We start from the raw sequence: 26,803 nt of genomic DNA on the forward strand, positions 1-26,803 counted from the left end.
TTTGGCAATAAAAAGGAACGAAGTATTCATACATGGTACAACATGAAAGAGACCTAAACCATAAAGAGCGTTATTATGCCAAGTGATTCCACTTATACAAGGTGCCTAGAATAGGCAAATCTACAGAGACGGGAAGGAGAACAGTGGTTGCCGAGGCCATGAGGAGAGAAGTCGGGGTGCCTGCTGTAACGGCGGGGTTTCTCGCTGGGGTGGAGGAAATGTTCAACACTGACTCTGAAGATGGCTGCACAGCTCTATGAAACACTAACACCCACCGACTTAGACACACTATGTGACCTGTACTGCATGAATTATATCTCAATAAAGCTATTATTTAAGAGAGATATGAAAGAAAGTAGGTTTTCTTGGTCTCTTAAAACTTCAGAACAAAATAAAATAAAAGGAAAGATACGAAAGATGATCTCTGTAAAACAAAATATTCTATGAAAAGTTTGATAAAGTTCTAGCTAAGGCACCTAAGCAATTTGGGTAAGGAATCTGGGTAGTCAGATGATCAGTGATGGCTAAACTGACACATCCCCCACATACTTCAGCAACACCTGAACCATCACCTGCACCGCCCCCATCCCGCCAAGAAGCTGGATATTCAAGAGCAAATTTTGGTGAATACAAAGAAGATTGATTACATGGATAATAGTATTTTCGCTCAGAAAATCTTGATATGCATGACAATATGAAATCAGGTTCGTTTTTAACCCTTCATTTATAATAAGCATTTTACCACCTTTTTTTTTTAAGTTTCCAGAAAATTCAGGCCAAGAAAAGCACAGAACTAAACTCATGGGGATCTGGAAAAGACAAAGGCCCACAGGGCAAGAAAAAGGTGGGGAGGAGAAGAAAGCAGTCTTCAAGTACTCACACTGTGAGTTTTTGAGAGATTTAATTATGTAAATCCTAATAATGCCCCATTCAGACGGTAGCTAGCTATAATCTCACCATAGAAAAGGAACTGCTTTTTAGAAAGGTTAGACTCCAAATATATGCTTGACACTTAAAGAAATAAGCAAAAATAAACTGTGCTTTAAAATGTTATTGTCTTAAAACTCTCTTGAAACATCCTATCTTTGCTTACTCTTACATAAAAGTTATCAGTCTAATGGAACCTGATCACTGGGCTAAGCTCCAATCAGATCTCGACTTAATGATAACATTATGAGAGCTTGGAGAATTTTCTTTTTATATCTACCAAATAAAATAATAAAATGAACTCTCCATATAGTTTTGCTATTAAGTCATGAGAGATGAAGGTTTATATAAAACTAAACAGCTGTTTTGTAATAAGAAGATATTATTCCTATAAATCTCTAGCACATAAATACATCACGACAAATGACAAAAATAGATTACTGTTTGTTTTGACAATTCTTAATCCCGGGAGAACAAATGGCCCCTTTATCCTCTAACACTGAAGCTGAGAGACTGTGGAGAAACACCAGAAACCCCGTGGGGTGAAAAACCCACTCAGAAGAGACTTTTGAACCACTTCATTTCCTTTAATTTCTGGTAGTAAGTTTCCAACAGATATAGAATATATATTAAGATTTTATGATAAAGTGCTATTTCTGAGTTTTACTGAAGACTAAAAAAGTTTAAACTACTAAAACATTTAAGATTAAAAAAATTTAGACGCAATGTGATGGTTTGAATCTGATATTGTTATATTCCAACATACAGTATCAAAAGCTGCCCTAACAATTAATTATACTTTAAACTTAAAAAAAGTAAAACTACTTTGCCACAGAAGTTTAAGATTGAAGCAGATAGTAAAGTTCAATAATATTATGACAGTGTTTCCTTACATACCTCAGATGGCCCACTGCCCTGGTTCGTACTAGAGAAAGGAGAATATAATCATTCTGTTGACCTTGGAATCTGTCAACAGTTGTCACCTAGGAAGAAAAAAGGAGAATATGGCATGTTTTGAACAATGAGACTCTAATCAATCCTTGAAGAAGCACGACCATATTCTTGGCATTCAAAGGACCAGCCAATGAACACTACCTGAGATCTGGAGCCACAGTCACCAGGTTGGGTCACGTCCCCATGTTATTCACGCTGTGGTACTCATCTCCCCTGTGCTCCTGGCCGAATAACTGATGGTCCTCCCCTACTAGACCAGGTAACCCCACAAAGCAGGGACCGTGTTTAGCTTATTACCTGGTCTCCCGGTTTGATGCCTGTCTGTGTAACTTAGTTTGCTCAGTTATTTAACACATTTCAGTTCTCATCTAAAGTCTTCCTCTGACAAAAAACACACAAGTAGTCTTCATAGTACTTCTTGTTCAGTTTGAAAATACATGTATGGCCCTGGCTGGCATAGCTCAGTGGATTGAGCACGGGCTGTGAACCAAAGTGTCGCAGGTTCGATTTCCAGTCAGTGTACATGCCTGGGTTGCAGGCCATGCCCCCCAGCAACCGCACATTGATGTTTCTCTCTCTATCTCCTTCCCTTTCCTCTCTAAAAATAAATAAAATATTAAAAAAAAAGAAAATACATGTATGAATAAGAAGATTCAGGGAGCTTTCGGTCCAGTATTGGTGCTCAGGCATTTATCTTTTTCATTAATTCAACAAAAAGTTTAAATGCTTATCCAGCATAGACTACAGTCATGGTCCTACCTTTAGAAAGTGAACCCTTATTTTTAGCCCAGGTTTGCAGAGGTATAATTTACACACAGTAAAATGCACTCACGTTCAGTGCACAACTGGACGACAATACATACCCTTATACAACCACTGCCATGACCGAAGTTTCCAAGACCTCAGTCCCTTTGTCATCAAATCTGCATGCCCCCAACCCTGGACAGCCACTGATCTGCTTTCTGTCACTACAGAATTTCCCCCCCTCATTCTAGAATTCCATAAAAATGGAATAATAAATTACATACTCTTTGTCTAACTTCTTTCACTCAGTGTAGTGTTCCTGAGGTTCATCCATGTTTGTGTACATTAAAAGTTCATGTTTTTTTTTTTAACCACTGATTAGTATTCCACTGAATGCATGTTACAATTTGTTTACCCATTCACTTGTTCATGGCATTTGGGTTGTCTCTAGTTTAGGGCTATCTTGAATGTAACTGCAATGAGAAATCTTGTATAAATATTTTTGTGTCATGTTTTCACTGCAGTTGGATAAAATCTAAAAGTGAAATTGCTGAGCTATATGGAAAGGGTGTGTGTAACTTTATAAGAAACTGGCAGACTCTTTTTCAAAGTTGCGGTATCACTTTACACATTCACCAGCCAGGTTCCAGTTCCAGAATTCCAGTTGCTCCACACCCTTGTCAACACTTACTATGGTCAATCTTTCTAATTTTAGTCTTTCTCTTGGGCACGTAGTGGTACATTATTATAGTTTCAATTTGCATTTCCGTGACAACAAACAATGGTAGGCACTGTTTCACGGGCTTATTGGACATTTGTATGTTTTCTTGTGTGAAATGTCTGTTCAATACACTTGCCAATTTAGTATTGGGTTTTCATCATTTAATAATAACTTTCACATTGACAGAGGTCCTTATATTCTGGATACAAGTCCTTTGCCCCTGCATGTGGCAGTATTACTAGGAAGTTTTGCTGCCATCCTGACCCCATGGAGACCTTGTGTGAGAACTGGGCTCACAAACTGAGAATGGCGGGGCCGGAGGAGATGAACCCCGGTCTTTGAGAACAGCACTGGGTCACTGCAACCCCACCCTGGAGCCATGCTACTTTCATCTTGCTATGGGAAAGAGAAACTTTCTTTATTATTTAAGTTTTTCTGTTTCTTATAAATAAAATAACTCAGATATTGAGGACCTTCTATTTCTAAACTTCCTACATTTCAAAGTTACTGGCTTCTCATTTTCACTCTCTACATCCCTTAGGGAGTGTTTTATCATGCCGATTCCTCACTGCAGTGCTTTTGATTTTGTCTTCATTTCTATGATTTTGTTTTATTTTCCTCTAGTTCACATTTTGACTCTTCCTGAATTCTTCAATTTCTCTACTTTGTAGCTCCGTCACAGATACGGTTATTTCATTAAGTGTTTTAAAATTCAAAGACAAATGTGTATTCAAAATTTTCATGTTCCAGGCCAACATGTTTTCTGGAACATGTATCTTGTCAATTAGTATGTTCTGAAGCTCTTTACCTGTCCCCCCCCCCCCCCCCCCCCGTATAAATCAAGCTTGTGCTAGTATCCTTTTCACCACTATTTCATCACTGATTAAGATATTAGGTTGGGGTGAGCAGGACTGTTTTCTAGATGCTGGCTGGTTTTCACAACAGAAGGTTCTCTTTTATTCTGCAACTACAGAGACAGTCTATTTGCAAAAACAGCTATTTGAAAATAAAGCTATTACAAATGTAGCTCACCTGCAGGCTTCTCTGAACCAACTGAGACCCAGAAGGCTTCTGCTCACCCCAATCTGCACCCACTACTGATACTGGGATGTGGCTCTTACACTTCAGGGTATGCCACTCATCTGCAAGAGGTGTGCTTTGCTGGTCTTTAGAAACTAGTCCACTCCATTCTCTTCTTCCCACAATTCCTTCATGATTTTAGTCACCATACTGTGTCATCTCATGAAAAATGGGGTTTGTCTTCTCTTCCTCCCATTTCCCTCTTACTTTTGGGTTATTTCCAAGAAAAGGTGAAAGAGTTTTTATACAGCCATGTTCACAACCAAAGCCCTAATTCCATCATTGTTAATATATGTTTCATCATTCTTTTAAATTTTCCACCTTTTATTGATAAAATCCAGCATATTCATTTTTATGTAGTATTACTCCATCAAACCATATAAAAAATAAAAACATAAAAAAATCCTAGGTCTAGCGGTTTCTCATTTGCTATGGACATGACCACAAAACACTGCTGCCACTAAGTTTTCTTGGCTACATTGCAAGAATCCAGTCTATTGGGAACATTTTATTAACTTTAACTTATATTCATTGCCTAGATCAGCACTGTCCAATACAATATGATACAAGTTACATGTGAAATCAAAACATGTGAAATTCCTTAAATAAAAATTTATTAACTTTAAATAACTGTGCCTATATTACACATAATTTTAAAAAAACCTTTATAAAAATCCTTTATCTGGATTCACTTTGCAATTTTCCTTTATCTTCAAGAAAAAACACTCCCCTATACACACAGAGTAAGAGGCACTGAAGAATACACCTTTGCAAACAAAACAAAAAATGATACATCTTCTACTCCTACTTCTGCTCTAACAGTGCCTAAATAATATAATATTGTTATCCATCATTTTGCCAACAAAAGATTTTAGACACATTTGCTTCTGATGACTGTCAATAAAAACCTTCAGTGTGGCAGCCGAGACAGAAGTTCAAAGCAGACCAATAACAATGTCAGATAGGATTATCAGAGAATTACTTATAGTTCCTATTACTTGCATTTTCTCATGATTTAAAAGGAGATAACAAAAAGACAAAGTGGAACAATATAAATAATTCACAATAAATATAAGTCTTTCAATCTTACCAAAATCATGAATAAGAGAACATATGTATTATATTCATAAAATTACCTTATTTGGTCTTCCAATCAATGGATTGCTCCCACATCGTCTATTGATAATGTCACGAATAAGATGCTTTTGCCCGTTATAAGTTGTTAGGATACTGATCTTGTCAGCAGGGTAACCAAGTAAACACATGTACATGAAGAGAGCCACTACATACTCTGCCTCTCCAAGATTCTGTAATGAAACATAATTGGGTTGAGCATTTATGTCCTTTTATTTTAATTTTATAGAGAAAATGGTTCACTAGCACAGTTTGTTCATTTATCACTCTTGAAGAGGTGAAGAGTTAAGTAATTTGGACAAGTGAACATCTTATGTAAAACCGACAGATAACCTTATCCTAGAATGATATTGATAATAAACATAGAATAATGTAAATATTACTGTTTGACATTTGCAATAAATTGTAATATATGCATTATCATAAAATAAAAGTTACCAACCTGAAGACTTCACATTTCTAGGACCACAATGGTTACAGTACACAGATTAGAAATGTCCTGCTACAGTGTACTGGGGCTATGGTTATGGACAGAAACTGACATAAATGGGTGAGGTGCCTGTCTTAGAAGGCAATATAAAACCCAATCTAAAAGCATATATATCTAGCACTACTGTAGTTGACTCTCCAATTTCACACAATGTTTTTCCTTCTTCTTTCTACTTCATAGTTTTTTTTGTGTTTTATATTTGTTCTCTTATGTCTGCCACCTCTACCAGACCACTTTAGGTGGACAGAGGATGTGGCTCCAAACTGGTCAGTCTGGCTTACTGTGACGTGAGAGACTGGTCCAAGATCGGTGCTGTCGAGTTTAAAACCAAGGCTTCTCTGAACTTGAAAGTCAGGAAGCATACACAAGCCTATTTAGTCCAGTTCAGTAGAGACTAAATTGGAAGTATGAGATGAGGGAAGAAAGTACAATGAGAATATAAGCGTAACATGACAATCAAAAAGAAAGACAAAAACCTGGATTTCGCCCTGGCTGGCGTAGCTCAGTGGATTGAGTGCGGGCTGGGAACCAAAGTGTCCCAGGTTCGATTCCCAGCCAGGGTACATTCCTGGGTTGCAGGCCATAACCCCCAACAATCGCACATTGACGTTTCTCTCTCTCTCTCTCTCCCTCCCTCCCTCCCTTCCCTCTCTAAAAATAAATAAATAAAATCTTAAAAAACAAAAAAACAAAACTGGATTTCATGTCAAGGAAACATGGAAAGTACAGGGAGACCCTTCAGAAAAATCATTTATACTCTGGTGACGCTCACACAGCCTGAGCTATCTCTCAAATTTTCTAGTTCTTTGGAGGACAGGAGGGAAAAGAAGTCACATGACTGTAAATCTTACTGATTTTTTTATCAATAGCAAACTACATTTATCTAAGCATCAACTCTAACACAGGTAAAAGAAATCTTTTGGTGTATACACTGCCAAATATTTCTGTATAGATTATCGGCATATATTTTTTCTATATGTGTTTTTCTGTTTCTTTTAAAAAATAAAATAGGTCACTATAGATACACTTCAATTTGATTTTTTTCATTTGATATAGCATAAACATTTCTCCTGTTAGTAAACCAAGTTATAATATCATCATTCTTAGTGGCGATTCAGTATTTCATTACATAGAATAGGTAATAATATGATTATCCAGGTCATTTCTCATTTCCAAAATAACTTGTAGTAAAAGAAAAAAATAAGCATTTTAGCATACCAGTCTTTGTAAAAATTCATCTCATTTTTTAAAGGATGAATTCCTAGAAGTGAGAACATTGTGCTTTTAATACATACTGACAATCTGTCTACCCAATTACTTTCCTACTAGTTTTGCATGAGTATAGAACTTCCCCAAATCTACCCCTGTAGAGCTGAAAACATATTCCAGTGACTTATGCTTGCTATAACTCTATATTTTCCTGTGTGTATGAATTACATATTCTTCTCCTTTTTGCATTTTTCTGTTGGGGCGCTGATTTTTTTTAAAGAGTGATTTATAGGAGTTCTATATACATTCAGACCTCAACCCACTGTTTATTAAATACTGAAAATAAATTTTTCTCAAACTAGTATTTTTATCATTTTTGCTTTTGGTAACAAGCTTAGTTAATAAGACCTTTCTCGCCCAAACATTATATATTCATCAATATTTTCTACTTTCTAGAACGTTCGCTTACAGTTTTTTTTGAGTATGCATCTTCAATCCATCTGAAATTAAGTTTTTTGTGTTGTCTGTATGGAGGGAATCTAACATCCTTTATTCAAAGACTAGTCGAGTGGTTCTGTATAACTGATCTAGGTAGTAATTCAGCCCAACATTTGCAAAGTAAATGTACACTTTCATGTTTTCTTCTTACCTGATAAAAGTAAGGATTAGGTTCAGACTCTCCTACTCCCTGGAAGTCTTCGACGTTGATGAGCTGGAAGTCATACAGCAGGCCAGCATTTGCTGTACTAAACTCCGGCAAAAGCTGCACATGGGGAAGGTTGCCTAGTTTCTTGTATCGCCAATTGTAGAGGTTGCACAAGCTTTCCAAAGGCAAAGACCCCCCAACAGGAAACATGAGAAAGGTGAAATCCCCTTTAATGGACCTAAGAGCATTTCTAAGGGACTGTGCTCCTCCTGTTCATTCTCAAGGCACCCATTCTGTGCTTATCTTCCTAGCAGTAACACTTCTTCAACCTTTGCCTCCCTACTTCAACTAACCAGATCAGAAGGTAGATGATATTACAGAAATGTCAGCTCCACTGTGTTCTTTAAGGTAAACGCTATCTCCACTGAAATTTAAAAAGCAAGGAAACTTCTATAAATTGAGGGAAACTTGAGATAACTATGAGATAGGCCCTGTACACTTTACGAAGCAAGAATTGCGTGTTCTCCTCTTATTCACTTTTTGCTTCATATTTCAAAATGACACTAACTCTATATCTTCTAGGGGCATAAAAAGAAGGGCCAGTGGAAAAAGTAACTTGGTTAATTCACACTCCATGTCAAAGGCAATAAAGATGCTTTCAGGTATTTAGATGGCCAGTTCCTGGACAACGGGGAGTGCTGAGTTTATATAGAAGACGTTATCATACACTTGCATTATGGAATCGATGTCCATAGACAGGGGAAACCCCCTCTCCTCCTCCACCCTCCCTACCTTGCTCTGGCTCTCCCTTGCGCATCAAGGTCCACAGTAGGAACTCCAATTCGGACAAAGCGAGTAAAGAGAGATTGCTCCATGTTTGAATACTTTTGAAAGGCCATGTTCTTAATGACTGGAGGTAACTGGTGATGATCCCCAATCATAATCCATCGTTTCAGTCGGCTGAAACCATCCTGAGGATTCTAGAAAAGACAAGTGAGGAACTGGCAAAATATTCTAATTGATGTACTACCCTACTAGTTTCCAATTTATTGCACAAGATTCTTGCTAGTCACAAAATGGCTTCATTAGCTTACTAATTCTCCATACTCACCAGCTCCAGAGCGGAACCTGGCAAATTATGGAATGACCTGTGAACCCAGTATGGGCACCACTGCTCTTGGCTGTCAGTGTGAGGAAGGGGGACTGAGGTGGCAAGCATGGATTGCCCCATTTCAATAGGTGGGGTCATCCAAAGGGGTCTGGGAGGCTTGGGTCAGAATTCAGGAAAGAGAGCACACAGGGAAAGAGAAAGCTGTCCGAGTAAACACCCCGTGTCACAACTGTGCAGACAGCCAGTTCTGAACCCACCCCCAGCACTAAAAATTACACCTTTCTAAATTTCTTACACTATTTCAATTTCCTACTCTGTGTGTCTTCTTATTCCTTGAAATATATCCTGATAAAACACATTTCAAGTCCCAAATAACTTGGCTTGTAAAACTACTTTTGGAATCCAGTGTATCTGTAAGTTAGAGCAGTCTTTATTCTTAAATTGGGAATTCCACATTTTGTTTTTAATGCTTACACAGTAAAGACTATTGTACAATAAGAAACGTACTTAAACATCATCATGCAGCTTAAAAAAATTTAGGCATAAAATAAAGAAAGCAATGTACTCAGTAAGCATCAAAAATAATTCTAAAAACAACTCTAGATGAAAATATAGCTTATCTTCCATCCAAACTGCATAAAAATGCAATTTTCTTGATTAAAATTACTCTTTTCAAAACTTAAACTATGAATTTTTAAATAGTACTCCCAGAAGCAACACAGACTACTAAATAGCCAGTGAATAGATTAAAGGAAGTTTACAAGCTTAAAATAGAATATCAAACATAATGATGTTAGGGAAAATACATACTTATGGCAATCAGCACCCCCCAAATTATCTAGCTTTCTGATGCTGCCCATGAGAATTCTTCAAACTTTACATTGTCTCAGATCTCAGTATCTTACCTGTAGAAGAAGAGGTATAAAAGTCTCGATCTCCAGAATCTGAGCAGCCTCCTCCATTAAAATGTTGTCATACTGAGAAAAGGAGAAATGGGAAAGCTCATCAAAGACAGCTTGGAAGTCAAACAACTCATGTCATAACCACAACCACCACACAAAAACAAACAAGTGAAAAAGCAGCCCTGGCTGGTGTGGCTCAGTGGACTGAATCTCGGCCTGCAAACCAAAGGGTCGCCGATTCCATTCCCAGTCAGGGCACATGCCTGGGTTGCTGGCCAGGCCCCCAGTAGGGGGTGTGCAAGAGGCAGGGGCTGAAAATTCACACTTACTGCTCAATTATCACCAAAGTAAACTTTACCTTCAAAACCTCCCTCTTGAATCTATTAATTTTTCTCCATTTCTACCACGCCTATCACTCTAGTTTAAGCCACTACTCTGACTACTGCAAGCCACCTTTTTACCAGTCCCCCCACTTCCTGTCTTGCACCCCCTAAATCACTGATGCAGCAGCCATCTAATCACTTCCCCTCCCTGGCGTCAAACTGTCATTGGCTTCCAATTGCCCTAGGACAAAAAAACCCTTAAAGTGGCCTGCAACAGATGTATTAACTTAGGGCCTATCTACAGTCAACCCGGACCCTGATTTGCTCTCCTTTATCTGTCATTCTCCTTATTAAGCTTCAGCCATGTTGACCTATTTCATTTTCTCAGAAACGGCAAAACCATTCCTGCCTCTGGCCCTCTGCACATGCTATTCTCTGTGCTTGCCTGGCTCTTTCTCATTCTTAAAATATCAGGTTAAACCCCACTGTATTAAACCTTCTTTCATCTCTCAATCTAAAATGGGTTTCCAAACATTATTTTTCTTTGCCTCACAGCACATCACAATTTGTAATTCTGTGTATTTACCTGTTTGATACCTGCATCCTCTCACTAGCCCAGTTTATAGTAATGTTAGGCACTGCGCAGTTGTAAAATAATAAAAAAAATCTTTCTCCAACATGAGATTTCATTCTTTCTTTGATGATTATTTCTCTTTTATCTGCTTAACTCTCTTTTTTGTCACTTCTCAACATGTTTTACCTTTCCCCTCTACTTCTAATTCTGATGGCTACTTAGTGTATCTTACTCCTTGTTTAACTGGTAAAATACCTTCTTTGAGAATCTCGCAAATACATTAGAATTCCTTTGTTTCCTGTCTTTAAGGTTTTCTCCTCTTATTTTGTTTTCTGGGGAAGTGGAAGGTAGGGGGATAGTTATGTCATCCTGGTGTGAGCTCAGAAGGAGGAGTCCAAAAAGCCACATTTTTACAGAAGTCCCTGCATGGGCTCTGAGCATAATAGATACACCGCGCAAGAGATCAGGAGAAACTCCAAGAAGACAGCTTAAACAGCCCGCTTTCTGGAAAACTCTGAAAACACAATGCAATTTAACTTATACATATATATACGTGTGTGTATGTATATATATATGTGTATATATTTCTTGCTTTTAAAAAAGCAGATTTTTAGTTACAAAGCAAAATCATGACATACTATACTGGGAATATTAAGGAGAAAGCCCATAAATGTGCACGCATGTCTCCTTGCGACAACATAGAGTCAAAAGACAAGGCCTAAAATGGAAATTTAATATTCTTTACTAATATACATTAAAATATCAAAGGAAGTACTAAGAGTTGAAAGATTAAATAATTGGGGAGGATTAGAGAGTAGGGGACTGCCTTTTAAAATTTTAAGTAGATCTACAAGGTTGTTAAGCTCTTAAACCAGATACATGTATAAGTTGTATAAAAATAAAACTTTAAAATTAAAAACATAAACAATCTAAGAGATACTATCAATCAAGCACTATCTTTAGATGTGTAGAACAATGTGAGGAAAATGATTAATAAAACTGTGACAAGCTACAAGTAATATTTTTTTGAATATGAATATGAAAGGCTGCATGGAAGTATAACATGCTAATTTTAACATGCATCATTTCCCCTTGTTACTGAACTAATATGATTTCATATCAAATTCAAAGCATATCTTATGCCAGCTCCAAGAATAAAATATTTAGGTGAAAAATTCTCACTAATAATTTGCAAGAGGGAACTTCACACTACCCTTTAATAAATCATCACATTTGTCCTACCTCAGAGCTGAGGAGCCCTTCATCCAAGAACAATTCTGTCACCTTGGATTTATTTAGCACCTATCTTTCAGCGAGTGTGTAATAGTAAAAAATTGTCAGTTACTTTCATCAACAACAAATGCTTTTCCAACTCTTAATTCAACCCAGTACTTTAACCTTATTTTAAACAAGCACAGATAAACCAGTTGTAGAATAGTTACATGATGTGCATTAAAATCAGAGTTTAGGTCAGTATCATTAGCAAAATCATGGAGTTTGCAAATTCACATTTACTGCTCAATTATTACATTCCATTTCAATTGAGTCATAGGCTGTATTATGCTCTTTAGCTCTCTGGTCTTTATCATGTAATTAAGTCATTTAATATCTCATCTTTGCAGTCACAATAAGAGTATTGCATATCCTCACACAGAAGGCTTTTATTTATTGAATGAACAAATAACTGGGACTGAATGTGTGCTTGAAACATGAACAATGCAAGCATATAGATGTTTAACAGATAAAAAACATAGCCAAATGATATCTATCTATCTATCTATCTATTTATTTTAATGCTCACCCCAGGATATGTTTATTGGTTTTAGAGGGAAAGAAAGGGAGGGAGGCAGGAAGAGGGAGAAACAATGATGTGAGAGAGAAACATTCATCAGTTGCCTCCTGTATGTGCCAAACTAGGGATTGAACCTGCAAATTTTGGTGTATGGCATGATGCTCCCACTAATTGAGCCACCTGGCCAGGGCGCAGGTGTTATTTTTATAGCTTTTAGTTTTGTTCAGAGATTTTTTTCACATAAAGAAAATATACTGATCTAACTTAACAAGTATTAGAATTTGGTTAGATGATCATATGGTTATGTTATTTAATGGACATATTACTTAGAAAAATTATATTTAGAGTTCACTAATCACATAAATATAGTTTTTATCAGTTTTAAGAGACATTTTTAAGTAATTATAAATGCAAACTACAGTAAGAGGTGAGTCAATCTCCAAGGGAAATGACTTACATTAAAAAAAGAACAACAACAACAACTAACAACTGAACAAATGATACACCAAGGAACTAAAATATAAATCTTTACCTTGAAACCTAACTTGACTAAATCATGTCGTTTTAAGGCAGCATGAGTACAGGTCATGGCAATGATTTTGGCTTCTTTCACCAAAAGGTATTTAGATCTGTCCAGCCCACTTCGAAGCAGTTCAGAGGCCCTGAATTCCTAAAAGAGTAGGGGTGGGGGGGCAGTGAGAAACTACTTTAGGAAAATAAACACAGTTTATGCATACATGCACACAATCCAGTTAATCAGACTTAATTCCTGATAAGCTAATATAAATATATCATAAACTAGGGCTAAAGAATCATAATTCTTTTCATTATTAATTAGGTTCTAAGTGAATTCAAGTAACAATTGATATTCAAGCTACTATTTGGACTGTTTTTTGTATAAGGTAAAACATCTGCAAGATCAACAAGAATGCTGAATAAAATATCAATCACCACTGTACCTATATTACTCCAGGTCCCTCCAGAGAATTAGAAACTATTTCAGGTATTCATAACAAAGGGAATTTAACACAGGGGACTGGTTATACCAGGGACGGAGGAGCAGAAAAGCCACTGAGGAACGGTAGAGGAACCCAGAGATCAGCACAGCAGGAAGTCACAACTTTCCTAGGCTAAGAAGAACAAAGGGAGGAGGCAGTGTGATCAGAGCCCAGGGACAAGGAACCGCAGACGACCAGGTCAGCAGAGACTGGAGCCACAGAAGAGAAGGAGCCCATGGCACATAGAAGCAGTGGAGAAATATTCTGACTTTTCTTTTTCTTGTATTTCTTCTACAGTTCTCATTGGCTAAATCCAGTAAAAGTCCGCTGACATGGGAAGCAAGGAAATTAAACCTGCTTTAAGGGGACCGTGGCAGAGGATCCCCCATGGAGCAGACTATAGGGATGGACAAGAGATGGATGCAAGGGGCAAATAAGCCCAGAGTTTTATCAAATCTAAACATTGAACCATACTTAACACAGACTTTTTAAATAACATTCTTATTTTGATTTTTAAATAATTAAAACATTACAGGTACAGGTGAGATACCCTGTATATTCTTTGTCCCACCCCCTCCCCAGACAGCTACTATAATAATTATGTTTTTATCATTTTACTTTTTGTTTATGTAATTATAAACATACTATAATATTGTTCTGCAGGTCTTAAATTTTTATCATCACACTATGCATTTATTACTCCTTTAAAAAAAAAGATTTTATTTATTTATTTTTAGAGAGGGAAGGGAGGGAGAAAGAGAGAGAGAGAGAAACATCAATGTGCGGTTGCTGGGGGCCATGGCCTGCAACCTAGGCATGTGCCCTGACTGGGAATCGAACCTGCGATGCCTGGTTTGCAGCCCGCGTGCAATCCACTGAGCTACGCCAGACAGGGCACATTTATTATTCTTTATTTACCATCCACCCACCTACCCATATCACATGTTAATATTTACTGAATATGTGCTATGTGCAAGATACTGTTCCAAGAAGTAGAGATATAATCTTATTTAAAGGTACAAAGACAAAAGAGGCAAAGTCTCTGCCCCTTTACCTGGAATAATCCTAAACTCTCTTACTGAGGAATCTGGGTATGAATGTGGTCCCTTTACAGGATGGCTATATATAGTCTTCCAATGATGTTTTGTACAAGGAATGAGAAAACCAGGAGGCACTCAAGGGGGCCCCTGGGTTCCAACATATTCTTCTCCATCCCCTTTGTACAGCGGTAATTCTTACTTCACCATAGTAATCAGCATCAACCATCTGGCTAACCAGCAATCTCACTTCTTGTCTATTGAAAAATTGGCACAAAGAACTTATAATGGCCATGTGGCCATCTCAAATTCCACTCCAAAGAACCATTGTTGAAAAAATGGGCAAAGGACTTGAACAGACACTTCTCCAAGGAGGACATACAGAGGATCCAGAGACATATGAAAAGATGCTCAATATCGCTAGCTATGAGAGAGATGCAAATTAAAACCACAATGAGATACCACTTCAAACCAGTCAGAATGGCCATCATAAACAAAGAAACAAACAAGTGTTGGAGAGGTTGTGGAGAAAAAGGGACCCTAGTGCACTGCTGGTGGGATAGCAGACTGGTACAACCACTATGGAAAATAGTATGGAATTTTCTCAGAAAAAAATGGATCTGCCTTTTGACTCAGCAATTCTACTTCTTCGATTATATCCTAACAACTCTGAAACACCAATCCAAAACAACCTATGCACCCCAATGTTCATAGCAGCACAATTTACAATAGCCAAGTGTTGGAAGCAACCTAGGTGCCCATCAGTAAATGAATGGATCAAAAAACTATGGTACATTTACACAATGGAATTCTATGCAGCAGAAAGAAAGAAGGAGCTCCTACCCTTTGCGACTGCATGGATGGAACTGGAAAGCATTATGCTAAGCAAAATAAGCCAAACAGTGAAAGACAAATACCATATGATCTGACCTTTAACAGGAACCTAATCAACAAAACAAAGAAACAAGCAAAATATAACCAAAGACACTGAAATAGAGAATAGGCTAACAGTGTTCAGAGGGGAGAAGGGAGGGAATTTCAGAGGAAAAGGGGAAGGGTCTACAGAAACAAGTATAAAGGACACATGGACAAAAACTAGGGGCAGGTGGAAATGGGAGGGAGGTGGGGAAGGCTGGGAGGGTGGGCTGGGATGGGAGTAAAAGATAGAAAATTGTACTTGAACAATAATTAAAATAAATTTTTTTTAAAAAAGCATTCCTTTCTTAAATATTAAGACGTTTACACCAGAAAAGTCAGAATAATTCAATTCATATTGAATTTTTATTTATTTTTTGAACTAGAACTATAAATATTTGCAATAAGCTCACTTAAAAGTAATAATCTGGTATGTCAGATCTGAATATTTCATTTACTTCACTTAAAAAAAGAAAACTAAACTTAAAATCTTTAAAGGAAAAGTTAAAAGAACTTGCAAAACCTTACCTCAAGCTGAGTAAAGATTTTCTTAATATGCCTGAAACATCCTTCAGCAATTTCCATGTCTTCTTCATAAGATCGACCTTTAAAAATGGGTTGAGGGGCATTTGCAAAATATTCATGAAAAGGGAAGAAAGTGGAGACTTCTGTAACATCTGGCGATGCGTTACTTTTATTTTTCACTTTGCTGATATATTCCTCCCAACGAGACATTACCTACAAAATGAACTTGAGGTTAAATTTGCCAGCTAATAGCTTTAAATGATAAAATAAAAAAAAATAGTAAAAATAAGATCTGCTAGGTATAGGAGAAGAAAAGCAATCTTTGACCCAAAAGAAATATTTCTTACCAAAGTCACTGATGGGATTGCCCTTCTTTTATAAAAGTAACCTTTAACATTATAGAAAAAGTCTTTTTAATCAAAAATGCAGAAAGGGGAAAAAACCTCAGTCAGGGTCATCTTGTGGGACTTTCAGACATTTTAGATTCTCCATTCATGCAAGGCAGTTTATTATTAAGACTTAAAACAAATGAAGACATTCCCTATGTTTTCATTATCTCAGTTTTTCTCCATATATGGTAAGTTCAGCTTTAGCAGTTTTTTAATCAGTTTGGCACTTAACCCTTCTCTCAGAACTTTGTAATTTTTCAATTCTCTTCAGTACATTTATAAAGAACTTAAAGAACTTCTGGTTAAGCTGAGTACACATTTGAAAGCTCATTTTATGACTTTTGTGATAAGAGTTCAAATGCATCCTGGTATAATGTTATCTATGACTACCATGAAGCTCCTACTTAATTAATCTCAACTTTTGTAATTCTCCCAAGTCTTTTCTGTTAAAGCTTCAGTGTTTCTCAAAGTGTGGTCCTTAAGCAGAATCTACTGTAAGAGACTTTCTGGGGACAGACCTTGAGAATTTCCTTTTAAACAACTTTTCCCAATGTGATCCTTATGTGCTGAAAATTGTTGATCTATACTGTGAAGCCTCAAGTTCATAGTCTCCACATGTATCACTTAGGTCTCCATATTTTATAGATTATTTCTCTTACTTTTAAAAGTACTCGTATTTTGCCTTGGCTGGTGTGGCTCAGTTGTTGAGTGCCAGCCTGTGAATTGAAAGGTCACCAGTTTGATTCCCAGTCAGGGCACATGGCTGGGTTGTGGGCCAGGTCCCCAGGGGGGAGGTGCACGAGAGGCAACCACACATTGATGTTTCCTCTTCCTCACTTTCCCTCTCTAAAAAATAAATAAATAAATCTTTAAAAAAAGATGAAAGTACTTGTATTTTGCTATGTGTAATGTGTATTTTTCCCCCCAGATATTTGAGGGGAAAGTAAGAAAGTGTATTATACATGGGTAGTACCTGAAATATTTTGTATCTGCTCGTGTTTTGTGATTATTTGTTACATAAAATTTCTTATACCATAATATGTTAAAAAATAAATGCTAAAATTCCTTTATAATAAAAAAACAAGTGTCTAAATATAAGTAAATATTTGAATTAAAAAATTAAAATGAAACTTTTTTTCTGAAAGTTTGGGCCAAAAATGTGGGTGTGCATTATACATGGAAGCATGTTATATATGGCAAAATATAGTAGTTTTTACTGATAGCCTAGTAATTTTTATTTTGTGCCAAATATGTATTTAAGCATGATCTTTATTATTCAAGGTCCTAAACAGTCTGAGTTTAATGCAAACTACTTTGCAGGATGATGCATATCTTCTCTGTTTTGTAAGAAACCATGAAATATGCTCATTTTAAATGAACTCAACCAGTTTGGGTACTCACTTATAATGAGCACAAATCCATTTACATTTTAAAATTTCAATGGTATGATTTATAGCTAAAATTAGTACAAAGAGAACAAAGTTATACAAAAATCTTCATTATTTGATTGAGACTTGGTCCATTCAAAATTATGAGTAAACCAACTGACTATGAAAGTTTATTTGTATTCATTTTATTTGTCTTTATTTCTCATTGGGTTCACACTCAAAGAACTAGTGTCACAAAAGCAAAAGAGGACATCTCTAAATAGAAGTCAAAAAAATGTTAACTTAAACTCCTACACTGAAATTAATTCTAAAACATAATTTATTGCTTAAAATTTTAAAGGAGATTATGTCTTTCTTTATTAATTGATTAGTATGCACAGTAAAATTAAGTTACAAAACTACACTTTGTTACCACTAGGTAGGTAGGATATTTAGTTATTTACAGTAATGAAAAAGATTAGAAACTTTTTCAATAGCAAAAAGGAAAAAAGAAAAACTTAAAAAGTACCAACATTGGCCTTTCACTGAATGAGTCATCAAGCAAAGTTAGCACAGAATGTTGAAGATCACAAGAAACACAAACATTTAACACTCACAAATGCTGCTTTGGTCAATAGCACCTATCTTAATCTACTCACAGGAAAAAATTAAGGTTTCAAGAAATATCTCAAAAAACCCATCTCGGTTTCTAACTGAAGACCATATAAGTGAGAATGATTTAAAAACCCTTTGCTTCTTACCTGATATAAAAAGAAATAACCTGCAGTTTCACAAGTATATGATGCGTCTCCTGGAACCCCGAGACTCTTCTGCAATCGTTTGACTTCTTCTAAAAGTTCTATTCTTCGAGCCAGGACATAATTAACTCTTCCATACCTAGAAATTACAATTAAGGATAAAGGAAAATTATGTAATGAAGAGGCTTTGAAGGAAACTGTCTGCAAAATAGTCAAGAAAAATCATATTAGAAACTATAAATGGCCAAATTATAGAAAAGTTTATATTTAACTGTAAGTAGCAGTTCTTGGGTCATTTCACACCAAAGCTACTTAAAGTGCACCCTATGAATCAGTGCAAATCTGCAAATGTGTTAGTGGTCTGTGAGGAAAAAAAATCAAATACATCACTAAGTATACCATTTAGTTTAGCTATCAATTTTTCCCTAACAATATCTTCACACAGAAGCAAACAGTACAGAGCATTCTGGTGCCTGTTCATCTCATCACAGACCAGGAACATATAGTTTACAGACTGAATGCTTTTTTATAGAAGCCCTGAAGCACTGTTTTATACTGTAGATTAGTTCTAAAGGCTTTTAAACAGTAATGTATTTTTCACTCTGTCATCCTACCATGTGGCTTGGCACCTGAACCTGTAGGTTAATAAACATTTGCTGGATGAGTCAAAAAACCAAAATTTGGACAGTATCTGGCCCAGAGATTTACAGTTAAGAAAAAAAGTGGTGGAACCAGAACTGGATCCCAAAGCCTATACATAATCTTCCCACTGTAACAAAGTGCCCACTATAACCCTTTAACAGTAAGAAAGATGCAAACAGTGTAAACAAAGAAAGAAGTCATGTTCTTGGCTGCTCCAGAGTTCAGAGATTCACCTTTGAGGCAGCAGGCAATGAACAAGAATAAAAAAAGAGTTAAGACATGGTCTATGTTTTTAAGAATTTTCCAACTTAGAAGAATACAAACATTATAGCAGGTAAATTTTTTTCCTGTATGCTTATCTATAGTTTAAAACTTGTCCTATAATGAATACTTTGGTAATGAGAAAAAAATGGGAATGGTTATAAAGAGGTTGTAATAAAATGCCAAAATCTTGTGATACAATGTTAAATTTGAAATGCGATATACAATGGAAGTCTATGTAACATCTGTTCAATTATTCTGTAAATCTATTAATTTAAAAAAGCAATGTACAAAATTATGAATATAGTAAGATTATGGCTGATTATTGAAAAAGGACTATCAACACTCGTTTTGAATAACTGAAATTATGGATGATCATTACTTGTCTCATTTCATTTGATTTAGAATTTTTTCTTTATGAAAAATGATACTACTTTCATTGTGACAAAATATTCACTTTTTTAAAAAAATTACAACAAAGGGAGAAAATTGAAAGAATATGCCCAACAATCAAGCACATACATAACAAGATCTGGGTCTTGGTTTGTGTATCAGAAAGCAAAAGAACTTTTTCCCTTGAAATTTAGTAGTACCAAAATCGTTTTAAAAATCCTACCTCTGCTCTATTATAATATTCTTTAAAAACAATAAGTTCTACTGTAATACAATTACAATTACAGTATTTAGAATTTCATCAGCACCTATATGTTCACTGAATTCTGTATTATTAGAGTTTAGACTCAGGCCCTCTAGTCAGTTAGGGTTAACGTGAGGAAGTAACCCATGAGAAGAAATTCAGAAGTATCACTGGCTGATACAAAATTAAAAACCTAGAGCCCCAAATAACTTAATGTGTGCTGTTCTTTGCCCTTTGACTTTTTAGAAGCTGACAAATGTTTGGTGAGCTCTATAATACAAGAACACAAAGTAGATGCAATATAAAAATTTAACACTCTTTTAGCTCTTTTGAAGTCTATGATCAATTTAGTCAAAGGTCATATTCATAGCCAAAGGCTATAATAAATATGTGCAGCTGTTAATTATGCCTTCTGTCTAAAACTATGCTTTAAAAATGAATGTAAATATAAATGAAATGAGCTATTATAGAGCAACTTTGGAAAAAAAAGAATACTAATAGCAGAAGAAATCTGAGTGGTGAAATTTTAATTACTTTACAATATGCAATATTAAACATAAAGTCCAGCTAAACTGGCCAATAAGTACCTGAAATAATACTTACAATCCCAAAGCTTACATTGACATTAATCTTTAATTGCATTTCACTAAATGAATCAACTTCCTAATTAGTGCCTGAAATATATGTACATCGATGTCTGGATGAAACATGAAAAGGAATCATTTCTGCAATTTGGATTTGGTAACATTAAAAATTGTCTCAATAAATAAAGAGCACATGGCAATCTGCAATTTTAAAATGAAGAACAAAGTAACTTTCTTCAGTGAAATACCTGTATATTTGAGGATAAAAATGGCATAAACTTTTTTTATGTCGGAGCTGAGGGAGATCATGTTTAGACTTTTAGGGCAACATACAGTTTAAGCAGGTTACCCTAGAATCTTTCAGAATGCAGTTTGATTATTCATTATTCTCTTCTCCTGGCACTTCTTTAGTCAAGAAAAGAAGGTTAAAAATTCCTTTGCCCACCATTTCAAAACCCATCCCACTTGCACACCTGCTGAAATCTTTCTCCGTCTCTAGCTCTTCCTCTCCGTGGCCGAGACGCAACAGGTGGCGCTCATCGATGTCTAATGCCATGATTTTCTCAAACAGCTGGTTCAGGGCCTGGAGGATGAGAGAAGAAGGACCACTTAGCATTCCTTTGAAAGTAACAAGAACTAACATTCAAAAAATTGAAGAGAATAAGAATCGCTCGGCCAGATAAGAATCAAATCAAAACACAAAGGAAACATATTAGTCCATTTGGAAATTGAACAAAGTAGTTGTTTTAATGAATTCTGATAGTTCTGCCTATGTATGCTTGGCCAGCTGACTAACTGGAAACCATAAACAACATCTAACAACTAAATTTCTGCTTCTAACTTATGAAAAGAGAAAGTTTCTAGCTCAGTTTCTATTTCCTCCAAGTACTAACAATTACTAAAGTAATTAACAACCATACCAAGTTCCGTTTCACTTGATGAAATTTCCATGGGTTGTAGAGAACTGAAAAGTGTTTGCGGTTAGAGAAGGACTCTCAGGCGGTGAGTGTAGGCGGAACCCATCAAGAGGACCAAGAGTGAAAACCTTAGGCTGCAAGTCTAAAGATTGATACGCCACGATAAGCAGAGCACTCATTCATTGCAAACTCTCCTGATGAAGAACATTCAGAAGTCACTCCTTTCTGCCTATGAAATGTTCTTATTTAGGGTTCCCTCAAATCCTAGTATTTATTATCGAAACATCTGTAGTTACCAGGTTTTTCAGAAAAGGAAAAGTTTCATAGCACGAGAAGGTACACTAATCAAGATGTCATTTAAAAATTAGCCCGCACCCAAACATCTCTGCCCATTTACTGTCAGGTGGACACTGTCCATCGAGTGAAGGACATACAAGCTCATCTATATCCAGGTTATATAATGTAAACATAGATATCCTTTGTTATTAGAGCTCAGAAACTGAAGAGATAAACATAAATTGTTAGAAAAATTCCCCACTATCCAAAATCTTAATATTTTTCAGCCAAACTGGAGGCCCAAGAGATCAGACTATAACACATTACTCACTGTCCAACCTCTGCTATCTAAACTCAGGAACCACACAGATTCAGAGGGCAAAAACTCTGCCACACCACAATCTCAGAAAAAAAACTTCATGATGTCATTGTGAACTAGAGTGATATTGGAGAATTGCTTGAGTTATATGTGCAAATGGAGATCTGGCAAACAAAACAGTTGTGAAAAATCAACCATCTGATAGATAGGCAGAAAGATGATTTGATGGTCAAGGGTCAAAAAACTCCCTTAGGAAACAGTAAGTCTTTGGCTATTTTTACAAAATAACCTTCTTTATAATTGTGCTATACAAGTCAATCACTAACAGAGGATACCACAGAAAGTCATTATCAAGTTATCAAAACTTACTAAAAAATTACACAAATTATTCTTTATTCATTCTAAGAATATGCAAATAGAAAAATTATTAGACTAAATTTTATTAAAGAGAAAAAAAGTAATTCTTTACACATTTGTTTCTTTTATCAAGATAAAATCTCAATCCACCTTCTTCAGTGCAGTTTCAGTACAATATGCCACCACTACTATAAACTTCAAAGATGTAAAAACATAAGTGAATGAACACAATAGTGTTGATTTTTAAAACCTATAAATTAAAAGTTGACAAAAATAGAGTAACTGAAATTTACTATTTTGAAAACTCAGTGCTTCTTTGTAGACCAACTCTTTACAGAACTAGTCAACTAGAATCATCGTTATTAACATGCATTCAGAGAAAATAAGTACCTTCAGAGATTCAGACTACCATGCAAGTTTCATAAGATGTCTCAGGATGTCCTAAGAGCTGCCTGTCACATGCTACAAGAGAACTAATAAATGTTACTTGTTTTCCACTCTTTCTATGATAGTGACAGTTTCAGAACAACTATCACATCACATAAGTAATTATAAAGATAATTTTTCAACCACTACTTACAAGAAAGGAGTTTGTTTTCATTGTTTTAGCTGTTTATAAAGCTTTATGTAGTAAACCTGCAACCTAAAATAGTCCTTCCATGTAATACCGACCTTCATCTGTATACTTCAGAAAGATGTAAAATTCAATCCAGTAGTAACACAGTTTAGACCTACTCTCTCAGGAATATTTGTTCTACTTGCAGAACAAATGCTACTAGTGCTTTTGATCTTAAAGTAAAAGCTCTAGCTTAGCACATAAGATGGGAGGGAAAGGCAATTTAATTTAATCTAAGCCAAATATTTGACTACATATCTAAATATTCTTCTTAGCTTTTCCATAATTGCTCCCCTCAATTAGACAGAGAAGACTGTTTTTATATTTTCCTCAATACAGTTTGGTCATGACTAGTAATAATCTAAGAGTGACTCAATAATACACACTACACTCTTCAGCCTTTCCCATATACCTGTGACCAGGTTATCACACAAGCAGAAATATCCACTGTGATTTCACTCCTTCTTTACCTCCCCCCAGGTCCAGTCTATACGTTTATGTGTAAATGGATGCGCACATGCCCTCTCTCTCTCTTACCTGATTGGAATGAGTAACAATCAGAGTCCTCTGTTCTGGAAAATTGTGGTATATGTTGGATATGATTTGAACTGCCACATCTGTTTTTCCTGTACCGGGTGGGCCCACAACCTAAAAAGGAGATGGACACATAACAAACTACTGAATTATCACATTGTTAGAAAATAGGAATTCTAAAACTGAAAGATAAAATGTTTAAAAATTCACTGGATGAGTTCAATAATTTAATGGGCAAGATGGAGTATGAATTTCAAGACAGATCAATAGAAATCACCTAACCTAAATAACAAGCAGGAAAAAGGGATTAAAACAAATCATAAACAGAGTCTCACAAATCTATAAAATTCATGTCACTGAAGTCCTAGAAAAAAAAGACAATCTATACTTTATAGAACCTAAACAGTATAGAAAAAGTATTTGAAGAAATAATAGCTGAAAATTTCCCAAATCTGGCAAAAGATATAAAACTACAGAATCAAGCTCAGCAAACCCCGAACAGAATAATCCCAAAGAAATATATACCCAGATACACTGTAATTTAATGTTTGAAAACAAAAGACAAAGAAAAATTATTAATAGCAACCAGAGAAAAATGATGAAGTACACAGCAAAAGGATTTCAAAAAACTGTGTATTTCTCATCAGAAACTATGAAAGCCAGGAGGATTTGGAGTAACATTTTTAAAATGCTGAATGGAAAAAACTACATAACCAGTGAAAGTATCTTTAAAGAATGAAGGTGAATTAGAGACATTCTCACACGAAGAAACCAAAGAGAATTCATTGCTAGCAGGCCTGCTCTTAAGAGCGGTAAAATACATTCTCCAGCCACAGAGGAAATGATGCTAGAGGAAATGATATAAAGGACTAATGGTAAGTATAACAATGGATGACTCTTCTTCTCTAGAGTACTTTAAAATGTTTGATGTTTGCAAACAAAAACTGTAACATTGCTGATGACGTTTTAAATGTATTTATATGTAATACATATGACATTTACAACATAAAAGATGAAGGTAAAGGGATTTATATGAAGGTCAGGACCCTCTCTTCAACTTAAGAAACAAAATATTGATTTGAGCAGACTGTGAAAAGTTAAGTATGTATACTTTAATTCTCTAGAGTAGCCATTAAAAAAATCATACGAGATATAATAAAAGAACAAAATAGATCACTAAAAAAATAGAACTAAAAACTACCCAAATAACTCATAAGAAGGCAGAAAAGGAAAAACAGGACCACAAAGCAAAAGGAACAAACATAAATAATAAAATGGTGTATCTAAATCCAAACACATCCGGTAAGTATATGGGGTCTAAACATAACAATTAAAAGACAGAGACAGCCAGAATGGGTCAACAACATGCCGCAATTACATACTGTCTACAAGAAACTCACTTCATATGTTACAGATAGGTTAGAAGTAAAATGATGGGAAAAGATATCATGTAAACACTATTCAAAAGAAAGCTACAAAGGCTGTATTACTGTATTTTTGTCATACGTAATGAGGACTCTTTTAACTAAATTTCTGATGGAAAAATAAGGATGCATATTATACATGAACAGTACTAATTCCCATGTATAATGCGAATTATACATGGGAATCAGTACTAAAATGTGGGTGTGCATTATACACGGGAGTGCATTATACACTGCAAACACAGTAATATCGAGGTAAACTTTCAGGGATGTCCAACCTTTTGGCATCTCTGGGCCACACTGGAAGAAGAAGAGTTGTCTTGGGCCACACATTAAAAATATAAACATTAACAAAAACAAAAACAAAATCTCATAATATTTTAAGTAAACAGACAATTTGTGTTGGGCTGCATTACCTGGGCTATATGTGGCCCACGGGCTGCAGGTTGGACACCCCAGCTCAGAGCAAAGAAAACTGCCAGTGATGAAGAGAGAAATTACATAATGATAAAAGCATCAATTCACCCAGAAGACATTACAACCCTGAATGTGCATATCCATATCATAAAGCAAACACTGACAGAACTTAAAGGAGAAACGACACAAATATAAGTACAGCTGGAGACTTCAACACTCCTCTCTCAGTCAACAGAAATATTAGGTGGAATATCAGCAAAGACAGAGAAGCACTGATAATACTATCAACCACATGAATCCAATTGTACTTCTCCAACCCAAGACAACAGAATACACATACTTTTCAAGTGCACATGGAATATCCACCAAGACAGATTATCGTGGGCCATAAAACAAACCTTAACAAATTTTAAAAAATTGAAATCATATAAAGTACATTCTCTGACCAAAATGAACTTAGACCAGAAATCAGTAACTGAGAGGTAACAGGAAAATCTCCAAAAACTTGGAAATTAAACAGGTGTCCAAATCAACTGTCAGCAGACATTTCTGTAAAGGGCTGACAAGTAAACATTTCAGGTTTCGTGGATTTAAACTCTGCTGATGCAGCACAAAAGTGGCCATAGGCAATGTGTAAACAAATGGGCACAGCTGTGTTCTAATAAAGCTTTATTTATGAGTACTGAAATGAATAGCAAGACCTCCATATGCATAGGACACCACAAGTACTTAGAAACACTTACATGAAGTTGGGCTTTTTTGCTTCAAATAGAACACACTATAAAAATCTGTGCTAACTTCTGGTCTGAATCCATGTAAAAACACATGTAACAATAATGCTCTTACCATAGTTAGCCCAGGCTGCATTCCAGCACGGATGGCCTCTATCTGTGTATGAGTGAACTGAATCGTATTACTGCAAATGAGAATAGATTAAAAGTTGGCAGAAAATACAGATGAATGACATTAGTAAAAATTTAGGTAACAATGACCAGAGTTCTACACATCTGCTCTGCATCTGTCCCTCCCCTCCCAATTTCTTCCCCACCCTACACTGGCCCTTTGTGTGAGTGTGGTAAAAATACGTAGCATGAAACCTACCCTGCCATCAAAATTTAAATGTACAGTACAGTATTTTTAACTATAAGCACAATGCTATAGATCTCTAGATTTTCACATCTTACATGACCGAACCAATCTCTTTTAAATGACTCTCTTCATAC

The 26,803-nt window shown here is 35.8% G+C and overlaps 1 protein-coding gene across 2 annotated transcripts in view; it reads right to left on the minus strand.

Annotated features, from left to right (window-relative positions):
• AQR (aquarius intron-binding spliceosomal factor) overlaps positions 1–26,803 on the minus strand; it is a 93,350-nt gene that overhangs the window by 9,044 nt on the left and 57,503 nt on the right. For both annotated transcript variants that reach the window (XM_028505698.2, XM_036031441.1), the window contains 11 exons: positions 26,427–26,496; positions 23,743–23,853; positions 21,194–21,303; positions 18,600–18,735; positions 16,086–16,295; positions 13,140–13,277; positions 9,922–9,993; positions 8,698–8,885; positions 7,909–8,080; positions 5,563–5,733; positions 1,825–1,910 (listed from right to left, as the gene is read on the minus strand). In XM_028505698.2, coding sequence (XP_028361499.1) covers positions 1,825–1,910; positions 5,563–5,733; positions 7,909–8,080; positions 8,698–8,885; positions 9,922–9,993; positions 13,140–13,277; positions 16,086–16,295; positions 18,600–18,735; positions 21,194–21,303; positions 23,743–23,853; positions 26,427–26,496 — 1,464 coding nt within the window. The remainder of the gene's footprint in view (positions 1–1,824; positions 1,911–5,562; positions 5,734–7,908; positions 8,081–8,697; positions 8,886–9,921; positions 9,994–13,139; positions 13,278–16,085; positions 16,296–18,599; positions 18,736–21,193; positions 21,304–23,742; positions 23,854–26,426; positions 26,497–26,803) is intronic.

Source organism: Phyllostomus discolor, chromosome 1, assembly GCF_004126475.2.
Source record: "Phyllostomus discolor isolate MPI-MPIP mPhyDis1 chromosome 1, mPhyDis1.pri.v3, whole genome shotgun sequence".
Classification (NCBI taxonomy): domain Eukaryota; kingdom Metazoa; phylum Chordata; class Mammalia; order Chiroptera; family Phyllostomidae; genus Phyllostomus; species Phyllostomus discolor.